The 25,462-nt window shown below is 41.6% G+C and overlaps 2 protein-coding genes across 3 annotated transcripts in view; both read right to left on the reverse strand.

Annotated features, from left to right (window-relative positions):
* LOC106585061 (tricarboxylate transport protein B, mitochondrial) overlaps positions 1 to 10,482 on the reverse strand; it is a 30,466-nt gene extending 19,984 nt beyond the window's left edge. Inside the window, exon 1 of the mRNA XM_014170824.3 lies at positions 10,141 to 10,482. Coding sequence (XP_014026299.1) covers positions 10,141 to 10,252 — 112 coding nt within the window. The 5' untranslated portion in view covers positions 10,253 to 10,482. The remainder of the gene's footprint in view (positions 1 to 10,140) is intronic.
* A 5,148-nt stretch (positions 10,483 to 15,630) lies between these two features.
* LOC106585059 (clathrin heavy chain 1) overlaps positions 15,631 to 25,462 on the reverse strand; it is a 40,652-nt gene continuing 30,820 nt past the window's right edge. The window contains exons 22-33 of one of the 2 annotated variants that reach the window (XM_014170819.3): positions 25,174 to 25,331; positions 24,904 to 25,068; positions 24,697 to 24,804; positions 24,237 to 24,404; positions 23,986 to 24,135; positions 23,723 to 23,854; positions 23,488 to 23,598; positions 23,204 to 23,374; positions 22,502 to 22,723; positions 21,628 to 21,654; positions 19,507 to 19,582; positions 15,631 to 19,265 (exon numbers count right to left, since the gene is read on the reverse strand). In XM_014170819.3, coding sequence (XP_014026294.1) covers positions 19,144 to 19,265; positions 19,507 to 19,582; positions 21,628 to 21,654; positions 22,502 to 22,723; positions 23,204 to 23,374; positions 23,488 to 23,598; positions 23,723 to 23,854; positions 23,986 to 24,135; positions 24,237 to 24,404; positions 24,697 to 24,804; positions 24,904 to 25,068; positions 25,174 to 25,331 — 1,610 coding nt within the window. In that variant the 3' untranslated portion in view covers positions 15,631 to 19,143. The remainder of the gene's footprint in view (positions 19,266 to 19,506; positions 19,583 to 21,627; positions 21,655 to 22,501; positions 22,724 to 23,203; positions 23,375 to 23,487; positions 23,599 to 23,722; positions 23,855 to 23,985; positions 24,136 to 24,236; positions 24,405 to 24,696; positions 24,805 to 24,903; positions 25,069 to 25,173; positions 25,332 to 25,462) is intronic. The other variant, XM_014170820.3, reaches the window with a different exon arrangement.

Genomic DNA, 25,462 nt, shown 5'->3' on the forward strand with positions numbered 1-25,462 from the left:
TGACACCACACACGTGGAGTCAAACTACTGTAGAGTCATACTGAGTCAAACTGGCTGTAGTCTTTATCTACGGCCCTGAGTTAACCTTTTACTGCAGTGGGTTAAATCAGGGTCACACGGAGGGTTTCTTGGTAGTCAAGAGTATACACCTCACACACATGGTTTTGGGCTTTAAAAAAAGACACCTGTTTCATTTCAGATATAGATTTGAAATGTATTACATTTTGAGTTTACATCCCATTATTACACTTTATATGCATCACAGAAGACTGAAATATAACAAAGCCGTTTGACATAGAAACACAAAAGTTTATTAATTATGATATTAATTAAGGATATGTACTCCAGTTACTAAACAAAGACTGGCACCAAACAAGCAGTACACACTCACAATCTCTCGCATACACACATCTCCTCCTTACCACTCCAAGTGTAGAGAAAAATAACCAGATATAGCCAGTGTTGTACTACTTATGTGGTTTTTTGGGGTATCTGTACTTTACTATTTATATTTTTTACTGCGCTACATTACAAAATAAATAGATACTTTTTACTCCCATACAATTCCCCTGACACCCAAAAGTACTCGTTATATTTCGAATGCTCAGGCAGGACAGCAATATGGTCCAATTCACGCACCTATAAATATAACACGTTGTCATCCCTACTGTCTCTGATCTGGCGGACTCAATAAATACAAATACGGCATTTGTAAGTAATGTCTGAGGGTTGAAGTGTGCTCCTGATTGTCGTTCATTTTTAAAACGAGAACATTGTGCCATCTGGTTTGCTTAATATAAGGAATTTGATGTATACCATTTACTTTTACTTTTACTCAAGTATGGCGATGTAGTACTTTTTCCACCATTGTGCTTAAGTACATTTAAAACCAGATACTTTTAGCCATTTACTCAAATAGTAGTTTACTGGGTGAATTTTACTTTTACTTGAGTCATTTTCTATTAAGGTATCCTTACTTTTACTCAATTATGACAATTGAGTGCTTTTTCCATCACTGGAAATATCTGTGGTTTAATGTCTAGGCACTGAGAGAAGTGCTAGTCCGATTTATTAACTGTCAAACTGGGTGTCAGGAGGATTCTGTATCTTCTTGGTGTAGTTAAACATTGGCTTGGCTGTTGATTGAGTAATACCTCAGGTCAGAATTAGACACAAGAGCACTTACCTGATTACTTTTATCTCTCTGAGTAGATCAGGTCCTTGGGTATGACACTGTGACTTCAACACACACACTCATATACTATACATTTTAATTTATTTTTATTTAACCTTTTTTTAACTAGACACACACACAAGCTATTAATCTACATAACAAAATATGCTTGTTCTCCCCCTAAATGTGCACACATAGATTCAGACTGTAATAAAAACAGGGACGGAGAGAGAGAAAAATATTCTACAGATAAGCAGTAATCAACTGGCTAAGAGGAGTGGAGTGTACAACTAGAACAAACAGGTTAAATAAGAGTTTGGCTGACAGAGAGAGTAGCCTGTTCCTTTGGCTGTTAGCGTTCCCGGCCAGCTTGTCTGATTAGTCTGGGTGAAAGGATAGGAAGGGAGGGAGGAGGCCCGGTGAGTTTCTCCAATCTAAATTCTTGATTGATGGCCTCATTTTATATTTACCAATGGCTGAGAGGAGGAGGAGAGTCAGGAGAGACTGTTTATGAAATGGCACCATAGACTGTTAGGGTTGTGAAAGGTATTTGGACAGAGACATTTTTTTTGCACAAACCTGCGGTACCAAAGTCATGAGTTCAAATGTAACCTAGTTCAGCCAGAGGTTACAGTGACAAACCACTATGGGCAATTTCACGGAAACGGAATTGCGGAGATTATTCACTTAAAATGTGTGCCAAACAAAAAACATTCATCAAAGTTTAACAAACCATACACCTCTATGCACAAGGACCGCTTTTAACAAATTACACAGACAATTTTACAAAAACACATTTACTGGAAGAACTGTGCAGATGCCAACTTTGGTAACAGAATTTAGGTAAAATGTGACCACCTTTTCCAAAAACTCTGTTAAATATCTGCTCCAAATTAAGATTCAGAGATGTCTGCAGAAAGAATGGGGTGTCAGCTATGACATGACACCTTGGGGTTAAAACAATCTGTTTTGGTTATTGAACTACAGTAAGTGAAGTGGATTACAATATCCTCCTTTGCATATTTGGGTATTATTCTACACACTGGCTTTTATTTTAATGAGCTCTGCCACTAAGCAAGAACAAATTTGGTCCAATCATAGATGTCTATTCACAAGTTTGGACATCAAAGTACAGCACAGTAGAGCACAGTAGGGCTCAGTAAAGTAGAGTACAGTCAAGTAGAGTACGTTACAGTACAGTACAGTAAAGTACAGTACATTATAGTGTACTCAACTCTAGTGTGCTCTACTGTGTACTGTACTGAACTGTACTCCACTCTATTCTACTCTACTGTAAAATACATGACTGTATTGTACTGTACTGAACTGAACCATACTCTGTTTATTATTCTACTGTGCTCTACTGGATTGTAATGTACTGTCCAGTACTGTACTGAACTATACTCTACTTTTCTTTACTGTACTGTGCTCTACTGGAACGGACTAAATCTGAACAAATCATGGACGTCTATGTTTGGGCCAAATGAAGGTCGGTCCAGACGTCTGTGGATGTTGTAATCAAGGCTGGTTCAGACCAGATCAAAAAACTGCAACCAAAAGTATGCCAGTGGAAGGGAGGACAGTAGCAGGTGATCCAACTGTGGTTTGTAACTACTATGATATCCTATTGAAGCCAAATTCCGTTACCGATTTGTTTTTTTGAGTTTTGAGTTTTAATCACTTAATAATTCATTAAAAAAATGTATATTAGTAAAAACACTATAACTAATTGATCGGTCTACCTGTGTTGATATTACATGCAACATGCAACGATTTCAAAGATTTTACTGAGTAACTGTTCATATAAGGAAATCAGTCAATTGAAATAAATTCATTAGGCCCTAATTTATGGATTTCACATGACTGGGAATACAGATATGCATCTGTTGGTCCCAGATACCTTAAAAAAGGTAGGAGCGTGGCTCAGAAAACCAGTCAGTATCTGATGTGACCACCATTTGCCTCATGCAGCACGACACATCTCTTTCACATAGAGCTGATCAAGTTGTTGATTGTGGTCTGTGGAATGTTGTTCCACTCCTCTTCAATGGCTGTGCGAAGTTGCTGAATATTGGAGAGAGCTGGAACACGCTGTCGTACACGTCAATCCAGAGCGCATCCCAAACATGCTCAATAGGTGACTTGTCTGGTGAATATGCAGGCCATGGAAGAACTGGGAGATTTTCAGCTTCTAGGAATTGTGTACAGATCCTTGCGACATGGTGAAACATGAGGCGATGGAGGTGGATGAATGGCAGGACATCAGGATGTGGTCACGGTATCTCTGTGCATTCAAATTGCTTTGATAAAATGCAATTGTGTTCCTTGTCCGTAGCTTATGCCTACCCATACCATAACCCCACCGCCACCATGGGGCACTCTGTTTACAATGTTGACATCAGCAAACCGCTCTCCCGCACAATGCCATACACGCTGTCTGCCATCTGCCCGATACAGTTCAAACCGGGATTCATCCGTGAAGAGCACACTTCTCCAGCATGCCAGTGGCCATTGAAGGTGAAAATTTGTCCACTGAAGTCGGTTAAGACACCGAAATGCAGTCAGGTCAAGACCCTGGTGAGGACAATGAGCACGCAGATGAGCTTCACTTAGACGGTTTCTGTGGCTACTTTGTAATTTCATAGTTTTGATGTCTTCATTATTATTCTACAGTGTAGAAAATAGTACAAATAAAGAAGAACCCTTGAATGAGTAGGTGTGTCCAAACTTTTGACTGGTACTGTACATATTACCTCAATTACCTCAACTAACCTGTACCCCCACACATTGACTCGGTACCGGTACCCCCTGTATATAACCTCATTGTTATTATTTTATTGTTCCTCTTTTATTTTTTACTTTACTTAATTTAGTAAATATTTTTCTTAACTCTTATTTTTCTTAAAAATGCATTATTGGTTAAGAGCTTGAAAGTAAGCATTTCACAGTAAGGTTGTATTTATTATACCTGTTGTATTTGGTGCATGTGACAAATCCTATTTTATTTTATTTTATTTTGAGTTCGGTTTGTTGTTTTGAAAAGTGTATTGGAAAGTTTCTTAGTAGCTAGCTAACTTTTTAGTTTGGATCCCGCCACGCAGTTGTCATCAGTTGCTGGGACTGCTAGTCTCTGTCCAGTGATCCTGCCGACCAAGGCCAGGTCTGAGAAGCTATTTGGCGTAGCAGCTAGCCTAGCTGCTAGCTAGCTGTCTATCAAGCTAGCAAGGTTTTCTTGAGGGCTTGAACGCAGCCCGGAATGTGGTTAGCCAAGGTGGTTGGGACCGCGAATTGTTTCAGGTCTGTGGCTGTCTAGATCCCTGCCGTTTGTTGTTTTCAATCTTCCTTGTGACCTGCCCTGTCTGGAACGGCGTGGAGTAACAGCGTAACCTACGTTGCTAAGCTACCATGACAAAGACCAAAGCCAGCGGGAGTAGCATTGAAGGCAGTGGTGTCTCTCTATCACATGTGAAGGATCTTTTAAACAAAAATAGTTATACAAGCAGTTGTTACAACAACAAGCAAATAGCTTCAAATGTTTTGTCCAAATACTGGTGGATTCAACTAATAAAATGATGGACGACCTGACCAGAGAGGTCCAGGACCTGAAGAACAATTTGCAGTTCTCCCAAGGTCAGCTTGATGAGTTGAAACAGGAGAATGGCGAGATGACAGAAATCTGTATGTCATTGAGAGAGGACATCAGTTCTGTGTGTGAATCCATGATAACAATGACTGATTGTCGAGGGACAATCAAGGCGGAACAACATGGTTGTGGATGGAATTGCAGAATCTCCACGAGACTGAGGACAAAGTGAGGGAAATGATCTCTGAGAAATTGAAGATGGACCACAGGAAGATTGAGGTTGAGCACGCCCACGGGACTGGAAAACCCACCACCAGCCCAGGTGACAGGCCCAGGCCAATAGTGTTCAAGTTCCTGAGGTTCAAGGACAAGGTAGCTGTTCTGGAAAGAGTCAAGAACTTGAGAGGAATGTACACAGTGTATTTGGAAAGTATTCAGACCCCTTGACTTTTCCACATTTTGTTACGTTACAGCCTTATTCTAAAATGGATTAAATAAAACATTTTCCTCATCAATCTACACACAATACCCCATAATGACAAAGCAAAAACAGGTTTGTAGAAATGTTTACACATTTATTAAAATGTAAAAACAGAAATACCTTATTTACATAAGTATTCAGACCCTTTGCTATTGAGCTCAGGTACATCCTGTTTCCATTGATCATCCTTGAGATGTTTCTACAACTTGATTGGAGTCCACCTGTGGTAAATTCTATCGATTGGAAATCATTTGGAAAGACAACCATCTCTGCAGCACTCCACCAATCAGAACTTTATGGTAGAGTGGCCAAACGCAAGCCACTCCTCAGTAAAAGGCACCTGACAGCCTGCTTGGAGTTTGACAAAAGGCACCTAAAGGACTCAGACCATGAATAAAACAATTGTCTGGTCTGATGAAACCAAAATTGAACCCTTCGCCCTGAATGCCAAGCGTCATGTTTGGAGGAAACCTGGCACCATCCCTACAGTGAAAGCATGGTGGTGGCAGCATCATGCTGTGGGGATGTTTTTTGGTGGCATGGACTGGAGGACTAGTCAGGATCGAGGGAAAGATGAACGGAGCAAAGTACAGAGAGATCTTTGATGAAAACCTGCTCCAGAGCCCTCAGGACCTCAGACCGGGGCAAAGGTTCGCCTTCCAACAGGACAACGACCCTAAGCACACAGCCAAGACAACGCAGGAGTGGCTTCGGGACAAGTCTCTGAATGTCCTTGAGTGGACCAGTCAGAGTCCGGACTTGAACCTGATCGACAATCTTTGGAGAAACCTGAAAATAGCTGTGCAGCGATGCTCTCCATCCAACCTGACAGAACTTGAGAGAATTTGCAGAGAAGAATGGGAGAAACTCCCCAAATACAGGTGTTCACTTGGCACATCTAAAGCCTTTTTTGGGGGGGGGTGTTGCTATAGGCCACCAAGTGCTAACAGTCAGTATCTAAATAATGTGTGTGAAATGCTTGATAGTGTATGTGATGTAAACAGAGGTCTACTTTCTTGAGGACCTGAATATTGGCTGGTTTTCATCAAGCTGTCCGCTCATGAGGAAGCTTCTCACTGTAACCAGTGCCTGTAATCTGGTTCAGGTTATTAATCAACCTACCAGGGTGCTTACAAACACTACAGGAACAAGATTATCCACATGTATTGATCACATTTGTACTAATACTGTAGAACATTGTTCTAAAGCTGTATAAGTACCCATTGGATGCAGTGATCACAATATAGTGGCTATATCTAGGAAAGCCAAAGTTCCAAAAGCTGGGCCTAAAATAGTGTATAAGAGATCATTAAAAAGATTTGGCTGTGATTCTTATGTGAAGGATGTTAACAGTATTTGTTGGTCTGATGTGATTAATAAGAAGCATCCAGATGCTTCTTCAAATTATTGATAAACATGCACCTGTTAAGAAACTGATTGTTAGAACTGTTAAGGCTCCATCGGTTGATGAGGAATTGAAAAACTGTACGGTTGAAAGAGATGGGGCAAAAGGAGTGGCTAATAATTCTGGCTGCACATCTGACTGGCTGACTTACTGCAAATTGAACTCAACAAAAAGAAGAAGAAACTGTATTATGAAGCCAAGATCAATTAAATAAAAAATTATGGAAAAAAACTTTGGAGTACTTTAAATGAAATTATGAGCAGAAAGACAAATTCAACTCCATCTTCCATCGAATCAGATGGCTTATTCATCACAAAACCATTTGATGTTGCCAATTATTTTAATGATTACTTCATTGGAAAAGTTGGCAGACTTAGGCAGGAAATGCCAACAACGAACAGTGAGCAATCGTATTCATGCATAGAAAAACAAATAATGAAAGAAAAGCAATGCAAGTGTGAATTTTGTAAAGTTAGTGTGGGAGAGGTGAAAAAATTATTGTTAACGATCAATAATGACAAACCTCCTGGCATTGACAACTTAGATGGAAAGCTACGGAGGATGGTAGCTGACCCAATAGCCACTCCTATCTGTCATATTGTTAATCTGAGTCCAGAGGAAAGTCTTTGTCCTCAGGCCTGGAGGGAAGCCAAAGTAATTCTGCTACCCAAGAGTGGTAAAACAGCCTTTACAAACACATGATAACATATGCACTATACACACACACGTACACATGGATTTTGTGTTGTAGATATGTGGTAGTGGAGTAGGGGCTTGAGGGCACACACTTAGTGTGTTGTGAAATCTGTTATGAATGTATTGTAATGTTTTTAAAATTGCATAAGAGTGTGCAAGCTGTCATTAAGGCAAAGGGTGGCTATTTGAAGAATCTCAAATATAAAATATATTTTGATTTGTTTAACACTTTTTTGTTTACTACATGATTCCATGTGTGTTATTTAATAGTTTTGATGTCTTCACTATTATTCTACAATGTAGAAAATAGTACAAATAAAGAAAAACCGTTGAATAAGTAGGTGTTCTAAAACTTTTGACTGGTAGTGTAAATACTATGCATGCCAGTCTCTATTGGCTAAGAGTTAAGGAGAAACTGACTGCATCATTTCTTATTTTTATAAGAAACATTAATATGTTGAAAATCCCAAATTGTTTGCCTAGTCAACTTACACACAGCTCTGACATACACACTTACCCCACCAGAAATGCCACCAGGGGTCTTTTCACAGTCCACAAATCCAGAACAAATTCAAGAAAGCATATAGTATTATATAGAACAATTATTGCATGAAACTCCATTCCATCTCATATTGCTCAAACAAACAGCAAACCTGCTTTCAAAAAACAGATAAAGCCTATTTAACGTAGATAGTTTGTGTGTATGTATTGATATGTATGCTACGTGTGCCTTTAAAAAAAAAATGTAGTTCTGTCCTTGAGCTGTTCTTGTCTATTAATTTTCTGTATTTTGTCATGTTTCATGTTTTGTGTGGACCCCAGGAAGAGTAGCTGCTGCTTTTGCAACAGCTAATGGGGATCCTAATAATATACAAAATACCAAATTGCCCGCTCCCTCAAAACTTGAGACATCTGTGGCATTGTGTTGTGTGAGAAAACTGCACATTTTACTGTGTCTTTTTATTGTCCCCAGCACAAAGTGCACCTGTGTAATGATCATGCTGTTTAATCAGCTTCTTGATATGCCACAACTGTCAGGTGAATGGATTATCTTGGCAAAGGAGAAATGCCCACTAACGGGGATGTAAACACATTTGTGCACAAAATTTGAGAAAATTAGCTTTTTGTGCATATGGAAAATTTCTGGGATCTTTTATTTCAGCTCATGAAACATAGGGCCAACACTTTACATGTTGTGTTCATATTTTTGGTCGGTATACTCCACCAGTATCCCTCACAGGAATGGAGGTTTCCGTAATGAAGGCTACTACCAGTGATTTATACAGTATATACACTAGATTACTTTTAGGGGGTGATTTGTTGAAGCCCCTGTGCCTCCATCTTGGCACTACTCCTCCATTCTAAAAAAAAACATTTTGGAAGCTATATAAATGCATTTATTAATGTCTACATTACTTATTTCATATACCTTAATGCCCACTTTTAAATTATATTATGTGAGTTAAACATAACATTTTTTACAATTTACAACAACAAAACATGTCATTTTGTAAATACTTAAATACATGTAATTTTGTCCTTGAAACACTTTATTGAAACACTGTAGAATTCCATCCATTACTATGGAGGATTGCTCCTACTGTGGAGTGCCAATATGGCCGACCGGTGGCTTCAAAGCCTCTCAATAGCCAATAGATAGCATCAGCAGGACAGGTGTATATACACCATTGGCTACTACTACTAATAGGTAGACATCTGAGCTTTTCAAACCTCATTTTAGAGACATTCTGCTGTTCAGTCCACAGTGTTTGGGTTTCTATATTTGATCCTCATTCAATGCTTGTTTTTGTCTTCCTTCAGAGAGCGAAGTGGTGGTTTTGGGTGGTTTTACTTCAAATTCATTCCAGTCCAATTGTAGGGTTACTGGTTTGAATTGCACAGTGTGGACTCATTTCCAGAAGACACACCCCATAATAATGACTGTGTCTGCTGCCTAAAAAGAACAGGGCTGCATAGTGGGAACTAAATGCTGTGATCTGCTAACAGGACAGATGGAGCTGCAACAGATGCTTTTTGTCATCTCAGTTAAACTGCACAGTACATTTACATTGTGTAATGATCTGTCTATCATAACACAATGCAAGAGGAGGTGAACATTTTAGCATTCGCCAGTCCTTATAACTAACTGAGCTGTTACTGTCTGCCACTAACTGAGGAGTGCTTGTTTTGTGGCGTTCTCTCATAACCAGGCAGGTCTGCTCTACACTATTAGAAGGCTAGAGCATGTTACCACTGTCAGCTACAGATAAGATCATTAGATCATTTCATAAATCATCCATTTTAAATCATATTAATTCGATTCTAAATCATATTAAGTAGAAAATGTAAAATAAATAAATGATAAAGCCAGTAGGCTACTAGTTTAAACAGTCTCACTATTTTGTTATGCGCTCTACAGGCAGCCCAAGCCAATCCCATCTTTAGTGAAATGTACACACTGCATGTGAAACGGATATTAATAACCAGGACTAGCATATTCTATATTTTATTGTGAATGAATGAACTGTTGAACACAATACAACATGACTCAATGACATGGAAGCGCTCGCTTCTTGCACGGCTTCTAACCAATGAAACACCATCAGCACATTATTTACAACCCCTGGATGTCAAGTGAAAGTGACATGATCGGGAAAAACAATGTTACTTTATTCTACAGGCTGATGCTCCATCCACGCAGATTCTCTATCAAGTAAAAGCATTAAACCGTGTATCACAAAAAATGTAAAAGCATATATATTGGCATAGGTGGTGTCTGAACAAAGGATTACAAAACTTACCTGCTAGAATCGCCTTCCCTGGGTGAGTTAATTTGGCTTTTCCTCCAGGTGCCGCCGCCGCCAGGCACAGTGGTCGGTGAAAGGGACTGATTAATTTCCTATTTCCTTCCATTGTAAAGAAATAATTGAACAAATATCTATCTAGCTATAAAAGTAAGTCTACAAAACTGTTATTCTGTCCTAAAAAAACTAGTTTATGGTTATTATAACGTTCAGTGCATGCACACCAAGAGCAAGGACTGATCAATTTTGCTGTGACGCTGTCTGATCAGTGATGCTGAGTGTAGCCTTCAGACCTCCGCTGTATATGGACAGTAGGCTACTACACAGCTGGCAGTCGTGCTAGGAGAGAAAGCGTATATATCCTGTAGCCGAGGGAGGAGAGACGGGGCAGTTCGGTTCCACGCCAGAAGGGCGGGTCTGTCTCACATCTTTGCACGCGCAAAGCTCGCTATGAGGTGGAGCGCCTACATTAGCATAACATACTGTACATTCCCCAGTTCAGCAAACAAACACAGATATATCAATTAAATTATCAACCCCATTACACCGCATATTGTTATTAACCTCTTAAACCCTGCTGCCAAGCTGTTGAGAGAGAGAGAGAGAGAGAGAGAGAGAGAAGTGGTCAAGGCTGTACAAAGGTGATTCAGATCCAAAACACCACCAATCAAGTGGTGTGCCCCAGTGACATCCATCTATCCCTATATGCTACATCCATGAGAAGGATGCAACCAAAACAATATTGAGACAGATTTATTTGCCTTGCTATGAATAGAAAAATCATATAAAAATAAAGTTAACCACAACTGAAACATTTTACTTTGTTCCTAACCTCATTTTCAAATTAGACCTTTGCTTACATGAACAAATAATTTAACATAATCATATTTTTTTCAGTTTTTTCTATTCTGATAATGGAGATGAACAGATGCTACTTTGAATTGAAGGGATGTGCCTGTACACAAGGCCACATGTGTACAAAAACCCTACTACGACAGGTTTGATCCGTATCTCCATCGGATGCTGTTCCCAAGATGAGGTCGAGGTGCAGCAGTACATTTATACCCCCACTGATCCAGGGACAGTTTTGCTCCTCAGCTCCAACTGGTGTCCCTCAGGACTGTGGCATCAGAAGTTGGAACACAACACTCTCTCCATTATAGAAATATATGACTTATTGCAAATTCAAAGTTAAAAACATTGCCTGACGTTTTGGTCAGAGTCCGTCATCAGACCGACCATCAGGAGAGTCATGACTGTGGCAGAGGACTGGTCCTGGAACAGTGCTAGTAGAGAGTGAATGCTTTCCTTTGAGTAATCTGGCCTGGTAACAGATTGGGGTCTGAAATTATTGACACTTGATAAAAATTAGCATTAATGACTGTATAAAAGAAATCATTCTAATGCTGAGCTATATTGTATGCTCCAAAAATTGGGAAATTATATTATTTTATACTAATACACTTGCTTAGGGAAAGAGATTTTGTTGAACAAGTAATATTTCTATTTCTCAAAAAGGTAGGGATCAAAATTATTGACACCCCTAAAGATTCTTATGAATAAAGTAGTCAAAAGTTAAGTATTTGGCCCCATATTCCTAGCACACAATGACTACATCAATCTTGTGACTCTACAAACTTGTTGGATGCATTTGCAGTTTGTTTTGGTTGTGTTTCTGATTATTTTGTGCCCAACATAAATGAATGGTAAATAATTATAGTCATTTTTATTGTAATCAAAAATAAAATATGTTTCTAAACACTTGTACATTAATGTGGATGCTACCATGATTACAGACAATCCAGAATGAATCGTGAATAATGAGTGAGAAAGTTACATGAGGGTAAAATATCATATCCCCAAGACATGCTAACCTCCCGTTATTGGTAATGGTGAGAGGTTAGCATGTCTTGGGGGTATGATATTTAACCATTTGTAACTTTCTCACTCATCATTATTCACGATTCATTCAGGCTTATCTGTAACTATGGTACAGTAGCATCCACATTAATGTACAAATGTTTAGAAACATTTTCTATTCTTATTTATAATAAAAGTGACTCCAAAATTACACAATACATTATTTACTATTCATTTCTATTGGGCACAAAATAATCTGAAACACTAGGAATAGGAATATAGGGCCAAATACTAAACTTCTGACTACTTTATTTATAACAATCTTTAGGAGTGTCAATAATTCTGACCCCTCCCTGTTTGAGAAAAATGTATTACTTGTTAAACTAAATCTTTCTCTGAGCAATTGTATTAGTATAAAATAATATCATTCACATTTTGTTGCGCATACAATATAGATCAGTATTTTATACAGTCATTATTGCTCATCTTAATCAAGGGTGCAAATAATTTCAGACCCCACTGTGTGTGCTTTCACCAACTCCCCTGACTATGGTTGTCATGTCTTAGGAGTAGCTAGACAGAGAGAAGTTCACCAGTGTCAGGCAAGGCAAGGACAAGTTGGACAGTGCAGAAAGTCTGGCACCCGGCCCACTGGTCAAATCAATGTTGTTCCAACCCCCCATTTCAACCCCCCAAAACAATGTGATGACGTTGAATCAACGTGGATTTGCAGAAAGTCATCAACATAAGGGCATTTCGTATATTTTTACCCAACTTTTAACCTAAATCGAATGAAATGGTGACACGTTTTGTTGAATTCACATTAGTTGACAACTCAAATGTAAATCAAAACTATACTGAACAAAAGTATAAACACAACATGCAAAAATTTCAACAATTTTACGGAGTTACAGTACATATAAGGAAATCAGTCAATTGAAAGAAATTCATTAGGCCCTAATCTAGGCCCACCCACTGGGGAGCCACCATGCTTCTAAATTTGCATTGTGTGATGTTCAGGGTTTTAGGTTGGGTTTCTGTTTAGCACTTTGTGACATCTGCTGATGTAAAAAGGGCTTTAGAAATACATTTGATTGATTGATGTGAAGGTCCTGGGCTGGAGTGGTTACACTTAGTTTGCGGTTTTGAGGCCGGTTGGACGTACTGCCAAATTCTCTAAAACAGCGTAGGCAGCTTATGGTGCCAATTGCACGCTCCTTCAAAACTTGAGACATTTGTGGCGTTGTTTTGTGTGACAAAACTGTACATTTTAAAGTGGCCTTTTATTGTCCCCAGCACAAGGTGCACCTGTGTAATAATCATGCTGTTTAATTAGCTTCTTGATATGTCACACATGACAGGTGGATGGATTTATCCTGGCAAAGGAGAAATGCTCACTAATAGGGATGTCAACAAATTTGTGCACAACATTTGAGAGAAATAAGCTTTTTGTGAGTATTGAACATTTCCGTGATTTTAATTTTTTATCTCATGAAACACAGGACCAACACTTTACATGTTGCATTTAGATTTTTGTTCAGTGTAGATGTTGAACTGACGTCTGTGCCTAGTGGGGGTTACGTTCTGGTGATATACAGTTGCAGTCGGAAGTTTACATACACTTAGGTTGAAGTCATTAAAACTAGTTTTTCAACCACTCCACTCATTTCTTGTTAACAAATTATAGTTTTGGCAAGTCGGTTAGGACATCTACTTTGTACATGACACAAGTCATTTTTCCAACAATTGTTTAGACAGGTTATTTAATTTATAATCCACTGAATCACAATTCCAGTGGGTCAGAAGTTTACATACACTAAATTGACTGTGCCTTTAAACAGCTTGGAAAATTCCAGAAAATGTATGTCATGGCTTTAGAAGCTTCTGCTAGGCTAATTGACATAATTTGAGTCAATTGGAGGTGTACCTGTGGATGTATTTCAAGGCCTACCTTCAAACTCAGTGCTTCTTTGCTTGACATCATGGGAAAATCAAAAGAAATCAGCCAAGACCTCAGAAAAATAAATTGTAGACAAGTCTGGTTCATCCTTGGGAGAAATTTCCAAACGCCTGAAGGTACCACATTCATCTGTACAAACAATAGTAAGCAAGTATACACACCATGGGACCACACTGCCGTCATACCGCTCAGCAAAGAGCTGCGTTCTGTCTCCTAGAGATGAACGTACCTTGGCGCAAAATGTGCAAAATCAATCCCAGAACAACAGCAAAGGACCTTGTAAAGATGCTGGAGGAAACAGGTATAAAAGTATCTATACCAACAATAAAACGAGTCCTATATTGACATAACCTGAAAGGCCGCTCAGCAAGGAAGAAGCCACTGCTCCAAAACCGCCATAAACAAGCCAGACTACAGTTTGCAACTGCACATGGGGACAAAGATCGTACTTTTTGGAAAAATGTCCTCTGGTCTAATGAAACAAAAATAGAACTGTTTGGCCATAATGACCATCGTTATGTTTGGAGGAAAAAGGGGGAGACTTGCAAGCCGAAGAACACCATCCCAACCGTGAAGCCTGGGGGTGGCAGCATCATGTTGTGGGGGTGCTTTGCTGCAGGAGGGACTGGTGCACTTCACAAAATAGATGGAGTCATGAGTCAGGAAATTGTGGATATATTGAAGCAACATCTCAAGACATCAGTCAGGAAGTTAAAGCTTGGTCGCAAATGTGTCTTCCAAATGGACAATGACCCCAAGCATACTTCCAAAGTTGTGGAAAATGGCTTAAGGACAACAAAGTCAAGGTATTGGAGTGGCCATCACAATGCCCTGACCTCAATCCCATTGACAAATTGTGGGCAGAACTGAAAAAGCGTGTGCGAGCAAGGAGGCCTAGAAACCTGACTCACTTACACCAGCTCTGTAAGAATGGGCCAAAATTCACCCAATTTATTGTGGGAAGCTTGTGGAAGGCTACCCGAAACATTTGACCAAAGTTAAAGAATTTAAAGGCAATGCTACCAAATACTAATTGAGTATGTAAACTTCTGATTCACTGAGAATGTGATGAAAGAAATAAAAGCTGAAATAAATCATTCTCTACTATTATTCTGACATTTCACAATCTTAAAATAAAGTGGTGATCCTAACTGATCTAAGACAGGGAATTTTTACAAGGATTAAATGTCAGGAATTGTGAAAAACTGAGTTTACATACACCTTAGCCAAATACATTTAAACTTCCGACTTAAACTGTAGATTGTATAGTATTGATTGCATTGTTAAAACTAAAAGAAGCAAGAACATCTTAGAAGGAAGTGGAGAAAAAAACCCCCACCAAACCTGATCAAGGAAGTTTGTGAATGACCTGTAAACTGACCAAGTCAGTAAGTCAGATTGAATGGAATAAGTTGACAATGCAAACACTTGACTTAAACCCTTCATCATAAGGACACATAACAATTAAATAACATTTAAGGAACAGCCTGGACAGTGTCATTAGTTGAGATTAACCATTGTGACTGTCTGACAGTGTTTTCGGCTTTATGACCAAAGGTTCTTAGTAAAACCCAGGGTTGATAGTACAATGCAAACACATATTACCAAATAGACATCCAAGTTCCCTCTAGAGTTACTATGAGCATAGTGAAATGATCACAGACAGATAATGTGTGTGTAAACTTTATTATCCTTCAGAGACCATGACTTGTGCAGATACGGTAGTGCTTGTACACAGCTTAGATTTAGTTTTCCTACAAAACCCCAATCCAACGTTTTTACAATGTCGCGGCACAGCTCTGGGTCCAATGGACAACAGTGGACATGGCCGTCTGTCCGGATGCACGAGGCCAGATTTACCCATAAACCCTAGTGATAGTTTTCCAGAACATTTATCAGACAGGTTCTACTTGAACAGGAAGAAAACGAACCCCAGGATGATGGCTGCTGCAAGCAATCATGCTGAATAGTTTATGTTTGTATTCTGCTCTTTTTGTATTTTGTCATTTTCTTTAAAAAAAAGTATCATACTAATGCTTAAGACTACAACAATGCACTATAGACAATACACTATTTTATTCCATAATGGACTTATTTGATTATTTAAGTATCGCAACATATCTTAAATTATACAGTTTTTTTTCAGTACATGAATTGTTAACTCTGAACCACTGGTACAGGGATACATACGAGTTCTATTCCTCTAGTATGTTTTTATTCTCTGTGTAACATTGGAGTTTCTTCACCATTCTGTTAGTTGTCGTCAATGGTGAGACAGTAAAAGGCTTCAAAATACATTTGTTTAGTTTTGAACACAACATAGGTAATACTTGGTATATGTGTAACATGGAAATTGTGCTCCTGGTTGCATTGTTACAGCATTATATGTTTGGCAGCACATGCACAGACATCAGCATATCGCAGTTATGTTTCACATCGTCAACAACCAGAGCTGTGGTATCCTGTACCGCACATCACAGTGTAGTGGAGAGACCCAACGTCCATCTTGACTTGGTTATTATCAGATAATACGACTCCAGAGAAGAGAAGGAACAGCGCAAACCTTCCCAGTCTTGGTGTTGTCAACAGATCCCTACATGCTTGATAAACTACACACAGACAGTACACCATAACCCCAGTAACTAGTATTCCTAGTCAATATAGTACTGTATCTCCAACACATGGTACCTGTTAAGATCTCTATTGCACAGAAACAGTCTTGAAACAAACGTGAACAATGACTCAAATTTGAAACCCCCTCCTGTATAAGGCCTAACAGTGCTTAGGAGAGGGTGGGGGCACTCGGTGCTGCGCCCCCTTCACCCGCCCCCTCTCTGACTCCTCAGTAACAAAGTCTCTGTACCATCAGTGCTGTATTATAATCTCTAGAAAAAAAAATAGGATTTAAAAAAATCTGTTCTATGGTTGACACAGTTGATACAGTCTATAGAACAGTAACAGAATACCTGGACAGAGAGGTGTACTGTACATTAGCGACGTCTTATTAGTTATTTTCTCTAGGAGCTAAGCGCTGTTGTCATGCGGTGCGTGGTGAATGGCGGGTGGGCTGGTCAGTTCAGCCTAAGTAGAGGGGTCACTTAGTCTTGCTCTATTCCATTGGAGGGAGAGGGGGAGCAAGAGGAAGTGGGAGTGAGAGGAGGTAAGGAGCGAGAGGAGGTGGAAGGAAAGTGGAGGTCTTTTCAGTTGAGATATTTGGGTGTGGGGGTTAGGAGTGTCCATAGGTGGGCGAGGTATGTCTCAGAGTAGTGAGATTAGGAGTATCAGGGGTGTCAAGGCAGGGAATACATATAGAATCCATAAGCAAGCTGTATCTGTATCCCAGTGCAGGGTAAGTGTGGTTCAGGTCGGGGCCCGAGGTTGGCGTGTTAGAAGCTCCAGGTAGAATTATTGGGACCTTAAGGTCTACATGATCTGCGTCCCAATGGACACCATATAGCCTATATATATATATATATACTGCACTACTTTAGACCAGAGTCATATGGACCCTGGTCAAAAGTAGTTCACTATACTGGGAATAGGGTGACATTTGGGACACAGTCTTAGTGTAGCCCTAGGGGGGCTGGGTGGGTAGAGGTGGTCTACATGTTGTAGTTGTAGGGGGGCTGGGTGGGGTAGAGGTGGTCTACATGTTGTAGTTGTAGGGGGGCTGGGTGGGTAGAGGTGGTCTACATGTTGTAGTTGTAGGGGGGCTGGGTGGGGTAGAGGTGGTCTACATGTTGTAGGGAGGCTGGGTGGGGTAGAGGTGGTCTACATGTTGTAGCTGTAGGGGGGCTGGGTGGGGTAGAGGTGGTCTACATGTTGTAGTTGTAGGGAGGCTGGGTGGGGTAGAGGTGGTCTACATGTTGTAGCTGTAGGGAGGCTGGGTGGGGTAGAGGTGGTCTACATGTTGTAGTTGTAGGGGGGCTGGGTGGGGTAGAGGTGGTCTACATGTTGTAGCTGTAGGGAGGCTGGGTGGGGTAGAGGTGGTCTACATGTTGTAGCTGTAGGGAGGCTGGGTGGGGTAGAGGTGGTCTACATGTTGTAGTTGTAGGGGGGCTGGGTGGGGTAGAGGTGGTCTACATGTTGTAGCTGTAGGGGGGCTGGGTGGGGTAGAGGTGGTCTACATGTTGTAGTTGTAGGGGGGCTGGGTGGGGTAGAGGTGGTCTACATGTTGTAGCTGTAGGGAGGCTGGGTGGGGTAGAGGTGGTCTACATGTTGTAGCTGTAGGGAGGCTGGGTGGGGTAGAGGTGGTCTACATGTTGTAGTTGTAGGGAGGCTGGGTGGGGTAGAGGTGGTCTACATGTTGTAGTTGTAGGGGGGCTGGGTGGGGTAGAGGTGGTCTACATGTTGTAGTTGTAGGGGGGCTGGGTGGGGTAGAGGTGGTCTACATGTTGTAGTTGTAGGGGGGCTGGGGGGAGTAGAGGTGGTTTACATGTTGTAGTTGTAGGGAGGCTGGGTGGGGTAGAGGTGGTCTACATGTTGTAGCTGTAGGGAGGCTGGGTGGGGTAGAGGTGGTCTACATGTTGTAGTTGTAGGGGGGCTGGGTGGGGTAGAGGTGGTCTACATGTTGTAGTTGTAGGGGGGCTGGGTGGGGTAGAGGTGGTCTACATGTTGTAGTTGTAGGGAGGCTGGGTGGGGTAGAGGTGGTCTACATGTTGTAGTTGTAGGGAGGCTGGGTGGGGTAGAGGTGGTCTACATGTTGTAGCTGTAGGGAGGCTGGGTGGGGTAGAGGTGGTCTACATGTTGTAGTTGTAGGGGGGCTGGGTGGGGTAGAGGTGGTCTACATGTTGTAGCTGTAGGGGGGCTGGGTGGGTAGAGGTGGTCTACATGTTGTAGCTGTAGGGGGGCTGGGTGGGGTAGAGGTGGTCTACATGTTGTAGTTGTAGGGGGGGCTGGGTGGGGTAGAGGTGGTCTACATGTTGTAGTTGTAGGGAGGCTGGGTGGGGTAGAGGTGGTCTACATGTTGTAGTTGTAGGGGGGCTGGGTGGGGTAGAGGTGGTCTACATGTTGTAGCTGTAGGGGGGCTGGGTGGGGTAGAGGTGGTCTACATGTTGTAGTTGTAGGGGGGCTGGGTGGGGTAGAGGTGGTCTACATGTTGTAGTTGTAAGGGAGGCTGGGTGGGGTAGAGGTGGTCTACATGTTGTAGCTGTAGGGGGGCTGGGTGGGGTAGAGGTGGTCTACATGTTGTAGTTGTAGGGGGGCTGGGGGGAGTAGCCTGGGGCAGCGTATCCGTAGCCTCCTGAGTATCCAGGCTGGGGAGCCACTGGAGCAGAGCCTGCCGTCAACATCAGCTGCTGACCTGTACACACAACACACACACACACACACACACACACACACACAGTTAAACATACAGAATTGTTACCTTTCATCAATAATAAACAGCTATCTTTCTAGCGTTGCATTCAGATTCCCTTACTCATTCCCCTCCCTATGCCAACTGATTCCAGAAAGTTTAACCAAGCCTTTTAATAGGCTAGAAGGACAAGAGGGAGTTTGGGATTTGGAATATATCAAATCAATTGCATTACCGAACCTACCGAAAACTATGGGGGTGGGTTCTGTGACTTCTTCCTCAGTCTTCCTTTGGCTTTCTGACTCCTCCAGTTTGTCCACCTGAGAACAAAGGGTCAGACAGAGGTCAGAGAGAAAAGCCAGTCAGTCGCCTAATGGGTGGGCTCACTATAATGAAACTGTGGCGTCGTCAATTATTTGTCAATTAACGTTCTACTGAGATACATTCTGATAACATCACCAATAAAATATTAACTTTTGTCATGAAGACAACAATATGCATAATATTATACTTCACCTTTCAATATCAGACTTTATAGACTAGTATATATTTCTACAGTGAGGATGCCTTCGAGAAGATGCCATGCGGGATTGGTGAGAAACTACAGTTTTCCTTACAGGTGAAGGAGCTACTTCTTTAAACTACTCTAGAAGCACTGTATACAGCAAGGCTTGTGAAAGTTAATGTTGTATTCTCTGCGTTGTGGAGAAGCTTGGCCTACACCAAGATGCTGACACTCCACTTTTATTCAAGCCTAGAAAACACAAAACACATCCCAGTCCAGGAGACAAACCTCAATCACAACTTAACATGCTTCAGCTACAGGGCACCCCTTCTTGCCTAACAAAATGCAATATTTCACCAACTTATCTAGAGCAGTTTATCAAAAGTATTTTGCTTGGTTAAGAGCATGCATCTTTTTTAAACTGTGAACTGCTATCTTATCCAAAGCTAGTAATTTTGCTCAAGTAAATGTTTAGCGATCTTCGCAGGCAGTGCTTCAGAAGTGTGAGTAGTAGTGTCAAATATAGGCTAAAGAAAACAAATCAAGCAAGGTTTCTGATGTATTCAAGAGTCAAACAGAAATGTGTGTATTATTGTATTGAAGTTATGTAATTAAATCATTTTGAAGTTATTCCAAATGGTCTATATTTGGCATTTAGAATCTCTATTTTGAGTAATAATAGCTGTGAAGATGTGACTTATCTGTATGGAAAATGAACTAAAATGAACTAAAGAATTAGAATGTCATAACTACAAAATAAACTGGCAGTGTGAATGGTAAAAATGTCAGCAGCAGTAAAAACAACTACAAGGGAGTATGTGCCTCCTCTGATAAATAAAATGATGAACATGCATAGAAAGCTAATTAATGTTGTGCAACCCAAATGGTACCCTATTCCCTATACAGTGCACTACTTGTATGGCTCTGGTTAAAACTAGTGCACTATGTAGGGAATAGGGTGCCATTTGGAATGCACAACAGCGTGTGGGAGAGGTGGTTTTGGTTCTCTGTGGCTGTATAGCTAGCTAGTGGCTGTATAGCTAGGGGATGCTTCTCACAATGTGGTATTGTGCACTACGGTGTTACTGTACATAGCTGTTAAAGCTACGTGAGAATACTCTGACAGAACTGTGTTTACAGCAGGGGGTTTCGACTCCAGTCCTCCAGGGAGGGCCAAGTGTCTGTTGCTCTTCGTCTCCAAGCTCGCTGGCAAATCACTGATCAGTTTAATGGCAGACATAGGAATCCAGCAGACACTGCAGTCCTGGAGCTGCTAACTACTAGCGTGGTCCCAGATCTGTTTGTGCTCATTGCGGTCATTAGTCAGGCCAAATAAGTGACAAGGCATTGACATGGTAGAACAAACAGGCTAGCTGACTACTGATGTGGAGGACTATAGTGCAGCACGTTGTCATATGTTACTGTTCTATCATACTGTTCCATCTTCTATCATGTGTTCCTGTTAACCAGGGCTTCTATCATGTGTTCCTGTTAACCAGGGCTTCTATCATGTGTTCCTGTTAACCAGGACCTCTATCATGGGGGGAGGTCCCAGTAAGTCAAGGGTGGCCAGTCCTGGTTCTAGGGGGTTGAGTGTGAGGATGGCTTTTGCTGCCCCGCTCTTACATATCCGATTCAGTCTTCAATCTAGAAAGACAAAAGGTTTAATCGGGTAGGTTGGTGCTGGACTGGAACAGAACCCCAGTGATGCTCTAAAGAACCAGGACTGGCCAGACCTATGTTAAGGATTCTCAGTCTACATACAAGTCCATGCTAGGTTCTTACATCAGAAACCTAGGGTCTATGTTAGAACAGGAAACAGACAGAACAAAAAGGAGATAAATAAAGAGAGCCAGAGACCGTCACCTTCTCCTCAACCTCATCAACCTGGAAGAGAACCCACAGAAATGAGCTCACATATCTTGGGGTCAAAGGTTACAGGAAGTGGTGTCATTACTAGACATTGTTCAAGAGGAATGGTTGTCTTCCCCACTTAAAGAGTGTCTCATGTTTTAACTTTATTACAAACACAAAGTGAAGAAATACAAAATAATAAAGTTGTGTGAAAGCTTTCTCCAGCAGCGTTATCGCCATATTTAAGTAAACTTTCCACTATTTTAATTTGTATTACCAAAATTCAGAAGGCACTCGCACATCTGAGCAATCTTGTTGCAGGTGCATGGCAACAGTTGAAACAGGATGAGGGGAAAAAAGGAAACCGCACACTGCTCTTGGTAGTATCACTGATATTTAATAAGCTTACGTATCGGCCTAACGGCCTTCGTCAGAGCTTTTTTTTTTTTTTTTTAAAGCTCTGACGAAGGCCGTTAGGCCGATACGTAAGCTTATTAAATATCAGTGATACTATCAAGAACAGTGTGCGGTTTCCTTTTTTCCTTCAATTTGTATTACCAACAATATTTCTCTAAACCCTGTCTGCTTTTACAATACCTACCGAGAGAAGGTCGAGGACAACTGTCCGTCTCTTACAGGAAGAGAAAACTATCTGGAGACCAGTCAAATTAGCAGGAAGAAATCCATTATTTAGCTTACTACATTTTCACCGACCGAAATTAACATTTGGTGTAGGTCCCAAATGGCACCCTATTCTCAATATAGTGCACTACTTTTGACCTGGGCCAATAGGGCTCTGGTCAGAAGAAGTGCACTATACTGGGAATAGGGTGCCATTTGGGACACAAGCTGTGCTTGCCGTTTTTGGAGCAGGACTGACCTTGGTGAGGTACTCCCTCATGACTTGGATGAAGTATGGCATGGCAAAGTCCATGATGTTGTGTCTCCAGGCCAGCTCCAGCACCACGTCAGGGTGCAACAGGTCATAGGAGGCAAACAGACAGGCAGCAAAACACTCCTTCCTGCCCTCCTCCAGGAACCACTGCAGCAGGGTCTCAGCCAGCTCAGCATCCTTAGACTCAGCAGCGTACAGCATTGCATCCTGACAAACACACACAGTAAGAGGGGGGGGTTGATTGATTTGATTAAAAGATTGATTTGAGACCGAAGTCATGTCTCTGCAGCATACAGCATCCCATCTTGAGACAGACTGACAGGGGAAGAGATGGATGGATGACTGATGAAACACAGAACATTTTGATTCTCACAGATGTTGCACCAGTGGTTACATCATTCCAAAGCTGAAAAACTACGGAGGAGAAAACTGAAGGAAGACACTTATTTCAACAGGTTGCAGTTGACTAAATATTCACTATTTCCGTCCTTCAAAGCGAAACAGTGCCCCCATCAGGATCTAGTCAAAGTAGAGTGAAGTGTGAAAAGGTCCCAGAAAATATTTACAGTGCAAGACAAGTAAAAAAATATATATATAAATAATAAAAAATAAACTTTGCACAGCAGTGCATCTGGATCCAGGTGCTGGTTTGGCAGGAACAACTAGTATCCCCCAAAAAATGTTAACCTTGTATAATTTGTCCTTCTTGCAGAGTTCCACGCTCTGTCTCCAGCGGTTGTTGCCTTTGTAGAGGTATGCTGCGATGCGTCTGAACTCAATCAGCTCATGCTTCTCCAGTCTCTGGGCCAAACCAATGGTGTCAAAGTTATCATACGCATCGATAGACGCCCTCAGACCCTATGGACAACACAGACATACAATTCATGCTTCCTGGAGACCACAACACATAATGCCATAGAACAACATAAGAGCATAACTACAACACAACACACACACACACACTCCCTCACCTGGTAGTCCTCCTCCTCTGTCAGCAGGTTATTGAGGGCCTCGTTGACTCCCTTGTTGTTGTGACTCTGAACTGACCTCAGGTAAGGCTTTACCAACTTCAACTGGTTGACCTGGAGACCCACGGAAGCGTCATATTATTTGGTCTTGCGTTGCTGCTAAATTTGCAGGGTTGTATTGTGGGAACATGTTTTTCAGTCTGTTCCGGGTTTAATGACAGGTGTTTTGACTGATTACCTTGGTGAAGTAGCTGACCGTGCGGCTGTGGTCTAACCGTGGTGACAGTATGGTCAGAAGGTCATTCGTCAGCAGAGGTTTGTTGTCCAGGTAAAAGGAAAGGGATTTGTAGTACAGCTCCACATTGGCCACCTAGAAAGAGTCATACAACACAATGAAGTTCCTTGCGGAGAGAGGTGGCTACAGTTGTGGTTAGAAAACCTTTAGCCCTTCAGCCAGGTTTTCAACCGTTTCGTGAGTGAGGACCGATGAGGTCGTGCTACCTTGGCAATGATGTCCTTGAACTGCACCTCCTTCCATGCGTCCGTAGGGTGTGACATCATCGTGAGGACAGCGTTGTCATATTCCTCGTATTTATCATACAGAAACACTAACTCCGCCCACAGATGGGACTGCTCCGCAGCTCGCAGCACCTGATTGGACAACCACAGGAAGTGAGGTCACATAGACGTGACAGATATGGGGGAAAAGATAAATAATTACAATTGTTTTATTTTTAGATAGATAGAGAGACCTTAGGGATGTTGACGCGGGACCAGAAGAGTTCCAGGTGTTCTCTCATCTTCTGGGGTTTGAATTTGGAGTAGAGGATGGCCAGCTCTGTGAACATGCCCATGTGAGCGCGCTCCAAACCTAACGCGGCCTCCAACAGGCCTATCAGCTCCTCGTAGTAACCCCGGTCCTGATACACACAGACACAAAACATGAGTTAACCACAGTGTACAGACACCTAAACTATCTGGAAACATTCCCTTTACCTGGTACTAAACTATAGAGGACACCAGCAGGTTAAAGTGATTCAGGGGATTTACCTGGTACTAAACTATAGAGGACACCAGCAGGTTAAAGTGATTCAGGGGATTTACCTGGTACTAAACTATAGAGGACACCAGCAGGTTAAAGTGATTCAGGGGATTTACCTGGTACTAAACTATAGAGGACACCAGCAGGTTAAAGTGATTCAGGGGATTTACCTGGTAGTAGCTGATGAGCTCCTCCAGTTCATCAGCGTGGATAACAATGTGTAGACCACAGATCTGAGCCAATCGAAACTCTTCCCCATCCACACACGCACAACACACCTTGGAAGAGAGAGAGAGAGTTCGAGCGAAGTCATGATACACAACCCAACAAATGACTTACACGTACAGCATAACGTGTGTAAGAATGTTTAGATGTACCTCCTTCCAGGTGCGTGTGCTGTTGGCTTTCCTGGCGCTGTCCACAGCAGCTTGGTACTCTCCTAGGTGTACCAGCGTGGATGCCAGGCGGGCAAAGTTGGACACGTTATTGTACAGCAGCTTGGCAGCATCGTACATCCCTTCTTCATAACACCTATCTCCCACCTGCAGGTGGAGAAAGAGAGGATGAGTTCAAAGTTGAAACCAAAGGTCTCAGCGAACAGAACGTTACATGTTGATAAATGTGCATTTTGTATTTGACACATTTACCTGTTGTATATGGGCGTTGTTAGGGCCGCTGACAAATTCCTCTAGTTCGGCCAGTCTGCCAGTTTTAGCCAGAGCAAAGATGAGCTCTGTCTCTACGTACGACTCTCTGGCCTTCTTACGAGCCATCTGAAGGAACTTCACCAGGTCCTCCCAGTTATCTAAAATACACACACAAGAAATTCTATACATTATACACACATACAGTGCATAGGAGGCTTCAAGTGAACTCTTTTTGGACTTATCCCGGCTACTGCCTTGTTGGACTTATCCCGGCTACTGCCTTGTTGGA

The sequence above is a fragment of the Salmo salar genome, chromosome 24 (genome assembly GCF_965601325.2).
Source record: "Salmo salar chromosome 24, fSalSal1, whole genome shotgun sequence".
Lineage (NCBI taxonomy): Eukaryota > Metazoa > Chordata > Actinopteri > Salmoniformes > Salmonidae > Salmo > Salmo salar.